This window comes from Chanos chanos, chromosome 16, assembly GCF_902362185.1.
Source record: "Chanos chanos chromosome 16, fChaCha1.1, whole genome shotgun sequence".
Lineage (NCBI taxonomy): Eukaryota > Metazoa > Chordata > Actinopteri > Gonorynchiformes > Chanidae > Chanos > Chanos chanos.
Window position 1 is genome coordinate 18,272,290 of NC_044510.1, and position 10,599 is coordinate 18,282,888.

At 43.7% G+C, this 10,599-nt stretch overlaps 1 protein-coding gene across 1 annotated transcript; it reads right to left on the bottom strand.

The window, feature by feature from the left end:
* Positions 1-7,903: 7,903 nt before the first annotated feature.
* On the bottom strand, positions 7,904-9,719 carry mgat3a (beta-1,4-mannosyl-glycoprotein 4-beta-N-acetylglucosaminyltransferase a). The gene is made up of 2 exons (XM_030793353.1): positions 9,429-9,719; positions 7,904-9,178 (listed from the first exon to the last, which is right to left on the bottom strand). The coding sequence occupies exons 1-2, from the start codon at positions 9,717-9,719 to the stop codon at positions 7,904-7,906; spliced, it is 1,566 nt and encodes a 521-aa protein (XP_030649213.1).
* Positions 9,720-10,599: the final 880 nt, after the last annotated feature.

Here is a 10,599-nt window from a genome sequence, read left to right on the forward strand (position 1 = left end):
TTGTTGCCAGTACCTTGATTTCTTGAAATGTAGTCTGTACCAGTAACCCTGAATCCTGTGAGATCATAGAAGTCTTTTGTTCATCCTGTTTTGTTCTAAAAAACTGAATTTATCTCCACATGCATCCACAATCTCCTAGTCCATGACGGGCAATACCCAAATTCTTCCGTTTCATTCATATATGGACCATAAAGAGAGTTCATATGCAAAAAGATAAATTCCATGTCATCCATGTCAAATTTCATGTCCATCTATCATTGCCTAAATGAGCTAGCTAGCTGGTAATCCTACCAAATCATAATGCGATGCATAACCCAGCCCAGTGATGTCGGCTGCCTATTGCCTGTGTCGTGTTCGTGGTTGGACGATGGGGAAGGAGGCAATGGTTCCAGCTGGAGCAGGAGTGTGGAATGTGCCACTGTCCATTAAGAATGAGGTCATACGAACAGAACTAGCCTGGGTTTGGCAGTTTGCAGGCTCAGTGAAAACAATTATTGGCTGTAAAAATTTAGCAGTGAAAATCTCACAGGATCAACAGTAATACGGCAAAAAAACTCATTAATATTAATATTACAAAACTCACCCATATTGCAAAACTACTTCAGTATTAAGTGACTGTGATGAAACATCAGCTGTTTTTACCCGCGTAAAGAGCAAAAGACAGTAAGACAATTGGTTAAAATGTTGTGAGAATCAGACCTTGTCCTGACAATTATCCTTTCATTCTCTTTCCATCCCATCACTAAGCAGCTGCTGAATGTCTGTCATGACTCATGTTGGAGTCATCAGACCCTCGTATGTGCTCTGTTCTCACTGCATTACGCCTCCTCTTCTCCACACCCCACTCCACTGCACCAAAGCACACCTCCGTGGAGAAGCAGCAGTCGTATTGGTGGCCACTTGGCAACCTCAAAGAGTAAGACAATTGTTCATACCAATGTAGCAGGTCAAACTTAAATTATTTAAGTAAAAATGCTTAGTATGAATAGTAGTTTGTCAATGTTTAAAGTTCAGTGGGCTGTATTGTCGTCTTCAGTTAGTTAGTTAGTTAGTTAGTTAGTTTAGTTAGTTAGTTAGTTAGTTTAGTTAGTTAGTTGGCTAGTAGGAGTGACGTTAGCCATTGAAACAACTGGCTGGTGTAACCTAGCGTTACCGTGGCCACAAGTGTGTGACCTCAAATCCCAGTCTGATAATCTGGGATCATAATCTGGGATCATAATGGGTACTCATGGATTGAAATGAACACCTACCAAATGCAGTTTACGTTTGGAAGTGGACTGAATTCTCTTGAGGGAAAAAAATCAGAAAAGAGAAAAAGATTGACAAATTAATTTTTGGTGGGAGTGACATCGAGTTACATACTGCAGAGCACTTTGTGTTCACCCTTTGCCACACCACTGCATTCTATCCAAAAACATTACACACAACTTTATAATAAAACCAGTTCCTCTTTCTATTTCATCAAAGCTTTTGGAGTGATAACCTACAAGAACACAACGGCAGGCAGAGACAGAGAGAGAACATTACCAGAGGGGAGGTTGAGTAATCATTGTCACTTTAACAAAATGTGGAGGACTCTACTAGTGTGACATTTGCTTTTCTGTGGTCACAGTTTCCTGTCAGTGAAGTTGTCGTCTGTCTGGAGTTTTACTCAACCCTGGAGCTAACTAAACACAGCAAACTTTACTAGACCAGTAGTTTTTCTTAAACACTAGTAAACTTTTCTGACAGCAGTCTGAGAGCCATCATTGTGTACGTCACACCGACATCAGTCTGAGAGCCATCATTGTGTACGTCATACTGACAGCAGTCTGAGAGCCATCATTGTGTACGTCATACTGACAGCAGTCTGAGAGTCATCATTGTGTACGTCATACTGACAGCAGTCTGAGAGCCATCATTGTGTACGTCATACTGACAGCAGTCTGAGAGCCATCATTGTGTACGTCATACTGACAGCAGTCTGAGAGCCATCATTGTGTACGTCATACTGACAGCAGTCTGAGAGTCATCATTGTGTACGTCATACTGACAGCAGTCTGAGAGCCATCATTGTGTACGTCATACCGACATCAGTCTGAGAGCCATCATTGTGTACGTCACACTGACAGCAGTCTGAGAGCCATCATTGTGTACGTCACACCGACAGTAGTCTGAGAGCCATCATTGTGTACGTCACACCGACAGCACTCTGAGAGCCATCATTGTGTACGTCACACTGACAGTATCCGTCATGTCAGCTTAGTCTTCACTGTGCAGGCTGCATCCCAGCCTGTTCTTTATGGCTGTATTGTGTCTGTAGGTGCAGTTAAACATCTTTTATCTTAAATCATCTTTCATCTCTTATCTTATTTTGACTGTTGCTTGATTCCTGGCCTGGTTTTTATTGTGTCTGTAGGTTCATCATGGTTAAAGATCTTGTTTGCTCTCCTGTTGCTCTTCCTCTGTTGCTGGTTTAGAGCCTGTGGCTTTGCACTGCTGCTGTGCCCCTCTTCAACCACCAGAGGGCATCATGTCTCCCATTGGGAATGTATTGAAGGCCAAGCTTGTTTGCTCTGTACTACTAAAAGGGTCCTAAAGAAAGTAAGGTCCCAAGCAAACAGCTCCAAACCTCAGCTGGCCACAGTAACTGATTACACTGTAAACAGAGGTGATGCAAGTGAGTAAGATGACCTTTAACCAACACTCATCCAAATTTGCAACTCACCGATAAGTCTGAAGTTGCCAAGCAAATGTCTGACATCAGAGCGCTGAGTAAAACTATAGAGCTAAAACTATAGAGACTGTTACTATAGAGCTATAACTGTGTAGTGTGGGGCTGTATCAAGTAGGATGCCAGTGGGGACAGGCAGTTTCATATTGTGTTCGTCTCCAAAATCTGACTGGTGCTAATCAGAACCCTAATGATCAGTGTCTGCATCTCTCTGGGGACCCTCATCTCCTGGGTTATGTCAAACCTCAGTTTCATGGTTCTAATCTGTAAGCACAGGTGGCTTCAGAGAGGGCAATAGCAACCCTGAAATCCTACAGAACAGGGCTACAGTACCCCGAAATCCTACAGAACAGGGCTACAGTACCCCGAAATCCTACAGAACAGGGCTACAGTACCCCGAAATCCTACAGAACAGGGCTACAGTACCCCGAAATCCTACAGAACATGTTGTGGAGTTCTGCATCTATATCACTTAATCGCCAGGATACACAGCATATCCACAACTAAATGTTATCATACTATCAATGGTGTTATTACAACTATGAGGGGAAAGCCTCAACACACACACTCTTTCTTTCTCTCTCTCTCCCTCTCTCTCTCTCTCTCAAACACTTCAGTTGACTTTGAAAAGGATACTGAATTTAGGTGGCCTCTTACCACAGCCGCCGAGATAAAGGATAAATACACATTCTGATTCCAGTCTGAGGCCAGAACTTCAAAGAAACAGATCTGTTTTTACACAGATGCGAAACAGGAACTGAAGTCTGTTTGTGGGTTTCGTTTACAAGCAGTTCCCACCTCCCCCTCCCCACAGAGAGAGTGAGAGAGAGAGAGTGAGAAAGAGCGAGAGAATATTTAAGAACTATAAACAGTGTGGATGACTTGATGACTTTTTGAGATGGTGTTGCACATTTACCACTGGATGTCCCAGGCTTGTTCTCTGAGGGAAACTCTGACAATAATGATCATACTCAGCACTCATCTTCTCTCCCTCTGCTTCAGACTCCCACACACCATTAGATATAAAAGGTCAGAAAACCAAAACCACGAAACATACTTAGGTCTCAGCATGCACTACAACACACACACACATTCACACACTCGTACACACGCACACTCACATACAGACACGCGCACACACACCCGCACCCCCGCACACACACACACACACACGCACACTCACACATGCACGCTCACACACGCACACTCACATACACACACACACACACACGCACGCTCACACACGCACGCACACACACGCATGCTCACACACACACACACACACACACACACACACATACACGCGCGTGCACACACACGCACATGCACACATGCACACACGCACACGCATACGCACTCACACACACACACACACACACACATGGATGCCTATGTACAATAACATCAAATTAAGACTACACTGATCAGAAAAGAAATCTAAACGAGAGAGAGAAAGGCAAAAAAAGACATGAAATACACCACATGAAACATGAAATACACCACAAGGCCAATCAATGGATTCAGCTCCACCAGTCACACCCACTGCTGCCTGATGTATGAAACCACGCACACACCCCTGTAGTGTCCATACACAAACATTAGCAGTGCACTGGGCCATACTGACAAGCTCAGTCACTTTCACTGTGATGTGGCCATACGATTCCAGCTTTCCAAGAAGTCATCAGTCCCTGAATCAGTCTGTCAAATTTCTGCCATAATACAGCTGTACCAGTCAACTGCACCAGTCAACTTTGAATGCTGTTAATGTGAAGTGGAAACACACAGTGGCAGCACAGCAGTGGAGTGTCAGGGCTCACAGAACAAGACCACCATGTGCTGAATCATGTGGTCCATAAAAACCTTCTGTCCTCAATTACAGCACCTGAAAACCTTCTGTCCTCAGTTACAACACCTGAGAACCTTCTGTCCTCAATTACAACACCTGAGAACCTTCTGTCCTCAATTACAGCACCTGAGAACCTTCTGTCCTAAATTACAACACCTGAGAACCTTCTGTCCTCAATTACAACACCTGAACACCTTCTGTCCTAAATTACAACACCTGAGAACCTTCTGTCCTAAATTACAACACCTGAACACCTTCTGTCCTCAATTACAACACCTGAGAACCTTCTGTCCTAAATTACAACATCTGAAAACCTTCTGTCCTAAATTACAACACCTGAACACCTTCTGTCCTAAATTACAACACCTGAGAACCTTCTGTCCTCAATTACAACACCTGAGAACCTTCTGTCCTCAATTACAACACCTGAACACCTTCTGTCCTCAATTACAACACCTGAGAACCTTCTGTCCTAAATTACAACACCTGAGAACCTTCTGTCCTCAATTACAACACCTGAAAACCTTCTGTCCTAAATTACAACACCTGAGAACCTTCTGTCCTAAATTACAACACCTGAGAACCTTCTGTCCTAAATTACAACACCTGAGAACCTTCTGTCCTAAATTACAACACCTAAAATGTTGTCCACCAGGTTCTCCTCCCGTCTGGAGTACTACTGGGGAGCAGATGGCAGGAGATCACTTCCTGCCCACCTCCACTGGCCATAGTTTTGAAATGATATGATTGACAATTGTACAATAGTACTTCTACAGTATATGACAGATGTATATGTTATTTTACAGTATGTGACGGATGTGACGGTATGTGTTCTGCTGAGGCAATGGTGCCACCCTGAGGCCATAAGCAGCACTGCAGCCACTGCTCTGACTGGAGAACATGTTTATTTTCACAAGTGCTATCTAATGAACCAAGCAACTAACTAATAGCTCACACAAAGTAAGTATGGATTTAGATGACATTTTGTAATTTTACTGAAATGAGATTTTTTAATGAGACACAACAGGTACACAGAGCGGGTGGGAGAAATGGGGACATTTTAACAAAATTTGGGTTTTGATTGTTGATACAAAATACAAACTGTAAAATGAAGAAATACAGTCATATTCCTAACCTATTCCAAAACTTCATTTCTAAAGTATAGGAAATGTTCAGACTTTGTGTAACTGGCAGTATGTGTGTACCTTGTATTGTTGGTGAGTTTGTGCGTGTGTACCTGGTGTATGTGCATGTGTGTGTATGTTGGTGGTAAGTGACAGATAAATGTAAATGTAAATTGTGTAGGTGTATATGTGTATCTATGTGGGCTTCACCTTGTGTGTGTGGGTTTTATGCGTGTGTGTATGTGTTTGTGTGTGTGTGGTACCTTATGGTTCCCTGGCCAATATCAAACCTTTGTCACCCCTGACCTCTGATCTGGAATGTTCTTGGAATAACGAAACACACCCTCCAGTCCAACCAGTCAGAGCTGACTGCTGCCACCTTTGCACAGTGTTTTTCAGAGACAAACTGGTTTATGAACAGACACAAAGAGCAGTTTTTTTATTTCACAGCAGCACAGGCTGGAAACCAGCTTTGGCTCGAATCTCTGGAGCAATGACAGCTATACTGCACGCAAAAGACACACAATTACAGACATTTAATGAACCAAAACACAAAATTTCAGAGACATTTAATTCATAAACACAAGACATGTCAGAGACCAATTCTCAAACACACACAATTTCAGAGACTAATTCACAAACACTCAAATTTCAGAGCAACAACTACCTGTGGGGATGGAGGGACCACAGAATTAAAAAGGTGCCAAAGCCAAGCACCACACCTGGTGCCCTTATAGATCACCTGAGAGAATGGGGAATATGAACACGTGATAGAATAGGGCCATAGGACTGGATGTCAGTATGAGAAACCTCCAGGAGAAAACCACAGGTATTAGACAAACAGATCTTTATGAAGAGTCTGACTGACCAGCGAAGGCAGATACTGACGTTCGCTGATCTGGTCCCACATATGTGTGTCAGAGGGTAACATCAATCTGATCTCATTTCAACATGCAAGGAAAACTCCTTACCACACCACACAACAGAGGAAAAGGGCCAAAGAGCTCACACAACACACACACACACACACACACACACACATTAGAAATTGTGTGTGGTAATTATTTACATTACATGGACAACTGAAAAAATCCATATATTTCTCAAAGGGAAGAAAAGCTTGCTCACAATAAAGACAGCAGCATAATCATCCGTCCATTCTTTACAGTGTTCATAAAACAAACAGTGCAAATATTCAGTCAGACATTGTCATGGTTTAATATGATTACACATTCACAGTTCTAAACAGCCAAGTCTCCAGTGTTAAAACCCAGTGGGTTGTTTTCCAATCTAAAATGTCCTACAGGTTTCTCAGAATTCAGTTCAGAATTATTCTACAAGCATAAAAACTTAGAGAGTTTGAATGATTTGTACTGTTTTTGTGTACATATATAAAGGAACAGTGAGAAATGATGAATCCAAAATTAACACTGGAGAATTTGCCATGCGTGAGAAGCTCTACCAGCCTTACGGTACCAGCACCATACGCTGCTGTCTGTCATGTATTTCATTCACTACATTGTTTTTTGAGATTAATCTTGATTAATGAACCTCCATTTGATTCCGGCTGCTTGACAGGCACTGGTGTCTTTCTCTGGGTCCATTTTCCAAACCCAGTTACTCCAGACACATGTAGAGGGGCTGTTAATTCCTAAAGCAGTGGATCTCTCTCTCTGTCTCTCTCTGGAGTGAGTTCACAGTATCAGATTTATATCACCCTAAGGGTATATGGTCCACATTCACACAATACACACACACACACACACACACACACACACACACACACACACACAATACACATGCACACACATACAGCAAACATGCTGCTAGACACACCTTAATCTTTACGAGCTCCTTCAGCTCCAGCAGTCAGTAACCACAACTGAAAGTGCTTCCATAGATCAGCTGTGTTACACAGTGCACCAGCTGCCATACAGCAGTGTAAACATTTTTTATGCAGGACCTCTACACATAAATTGTGTATGTATCAAGGAACACATTGTCTATATGTTTGTGTGTATGTGAGTGAGTGAGTGTGTGTGTGTGTGTGTGTGTGTGTGGCCTCTCCCCTGGCTTCAGACTAAACCATTTTTCACTTTTAGAGCTCAGTGCTGTGTCAGTCACACACAGACAACATTTCTCTACCAGAAGGACCTGATATTGGTGCCTAATTTGAACGTGTCCCTGATTAGTTTTACTCTACCGTTCACCCATTTCTTTCTACAAGCCCTGCTTCTTGGTATAGGGGTTCTCAAGCAAGTAGCTGTAGCGCTCAAAATTGTCCAGAAGGTATTTGGGGGCAAACATGTGCTCTTTGGGGTTTGTTGGTGGGTAGTTTGGAACCGAACCATCAAACCAGCCACCAGTACGTATTAGTTCCTTGATATAGCTCAGTTTTCGTTTCTCCACAAAGTCGCCCCATCGGGGGAAATCTCCGTTCTGGGCGGAGACTAATTTTAAGTATATTCCCTCAGGCTTGAAGCACCAGGAACAGTGCCAGCCAGCATAGTGGACAGGGTTTCCAAGGGACCACGGTACCAGGATGTGTCCAGTTTTATTCTCATACTTTCGAAATCCTGGCATAGAGTAGTATTCCCTCCGTCTAAGCAAAATGCCGTCGCCCTTATATACAGCAAAAAGCATGGCCACAGTGCAGCCAGAGATGACATCCAGAGTTCCTGGTTGCTTCCAGAAAAACCCATACAGAGATTTCCGCATGTGGATGCCAAACGGTTCTGTCCAGCCATCAAAGAGCTTGAGGAACAGGATACCCTCATGTGCCGGAATCTCGTCTGCATCATCAATAAGGAAGATGTCATCTGGACGTAAGCCCTGGACCCTCGACATCCCATTTTTGGATAAAAAAGTTCGCAAGTAATCATCAGCAATCCAACCATTTACTCGCCCGCCTTTGGGAAAATGGTCAAGGAAAACATAGAGGATCTTGTGCTTTATGTAGTCAAAGGTCCCGTTAAGCAGAAGCTGCAAGAAGTGCAGAGGCCTGTGGTCGCCGTAAGCCGTGAAGTTTGACTCGCACACGAGGAAAAGGTCGACAGCATGGGCCAGCTCATGGAAGCGAGCGTGCAGTAGGTCAAACTCATGATTGATGTTGATGGCATTGATAACACGGCGGGCAACCTCACGGGGCACCAGGTGACTCTTGGTGTGCAGATTGGAGTGTTGCACCATTGTGGGCACACCACAGTGTGGACCGTACCAGCCTTCACGACACACACACTCGCCCCCCCCGCGGTCTTTAGCTGGCCTGTATTGTTCAGGATGGACATCTCTCTTACGCTGGTCACTATCTCTTGCTCCACTCCCTTGCAAGTCTGCAGATACAACCTGACTTGTACCCTCCTGGAAACACAGTGCCCCAGATTTGCTGCGTGTGAAGTATGGAGCGATGTCGTCTTGGAGATGAAAATAACGAAGGTGGAGATCTGTCTTTGTGCCATGAAGGTCATGAGGAACTTTCCCTCCTCCAGTGTGGACCTGAGGACAAAAAGGGATCCTTTTGTTTATTAGTTTATTTGTTTGACAGTTTCATCCAGAACAACTTAAATGTACTTTATATATGGAAGAATGTGTCTCTGGAGGACACTTGTGGGTTAAGCGCGCTGCACATGGCCACATTGGAGGAGATTTGACATGATCAGGTGTTACAGCCCTGTGATTGCTCCAGCGTTTACTCACCACTACACCACCACTATGTCCTATGTCCCTACAGATCACTGATTCTTACCGGCCTACCATCCATGCGTTTCCTCTTAGATGCCTCGGCCTGTCCAGGTGGCACATCCTGACTGTTAGCTCTTTGGTCAAGGCTGTCTTGAAAAAGGGGCCTGGATAGAAGAACACTTTTCTCCCTCCAGAACAAGTCACTGGCCATGATGGAGGTTTTCAGGTTAGCAGCCTGGCTAGAGAGTTGTTGTAACAAAGGCACATGTTGAAGAACTTTGTAATAATTCAGGAAGGAGACAACACATAGCCCAACTGAACAGAACAGCAACACCTTGTGCCTTCTGATCTTCATCCTACGGAACAAGAAAAAACAAAACAAAACAAATAAACAAAACAAATAAACAACAGAACAGCAACACCTTGTGCCTTCTGGGGGGTATTTCAGAAAGCGGGTTTAGTGAAAACTCTGAGTTTGTTAACCCTGAGATGAAGGAAACTCTGGGTTTTCCGTTTCAGAAAGCGAGGTAACTCAAACTCTGGCTCAGTTACCGAAGTAACTGACTCTGTGAACCTAACCTGCTCGCTGGCAGGTTTTCTTTAACAAACCCTGAGTTTCTCCCCAACTCCTCCCTCAGGCTGAACCTGAAGCAGCTGTCAAACATGGCGTCTCCTTTCGTCGCTAACCCGATCGGTGTTGAAGCCAAATTAATTCGCATAGCCTTACGTTGGGAGAGGTTTTTGAGCCCCCGACTAGATGTATTATCGTTCCCTGATGACTATGTAATCGAGCGTTACCGTTTTTCATCACAATCTATCATTTATCTGAACAACTCCAGCCTACATCTCTAATATTAGACACCGAGGACTTCTTGCTCTCAGATCGGAGCAAATTCTTTGCGTTTCTTTTTTTTTTTTTTGCCGACGAGAGTTTCCTTTATAACACTGGCGATGCCGCGTATATCGGGAAAGCAACTGTTTGTAGAGCTGTAAAAAAGTGTCCCTTGCACTTAAACGGCTACTGCACATTTTCCTAGTGTCAGACCTCTAAGGACCATCAAAGAGGAATTACACAGGATTGCAGGTGACTGATGTAGAATCATTCAGTTAAAGGTAATGATATTTTTTATTATATCGTGTTCATGATATTCTGCTGAGACCTCAGACTGGGATCAGTCGTTAGTTTTTATGTTGCAGGGTTTCCCAGTGTCATGGGCTGCATCGATGGCACACAG

What these genes read in the sequence shown, in the direction of transcription:
- mgat3a (XM_030793353.1), bottom strand. Translation starts at nt 9,719, where the DNA reads ATGAAGATCAGAAGGCACAAGGTGTTGCTGTTCTGTTCAGTTGGGCTA. An exon ending in AACGCATGGATGGTAGGCCG is followed by an intron (nt 9,179 to 9,428) that starts GTAAGAATCAGT and finishes TTTTGTCCTCAG; the next exon opens with GTCCACACTGGAGGAGGGAA.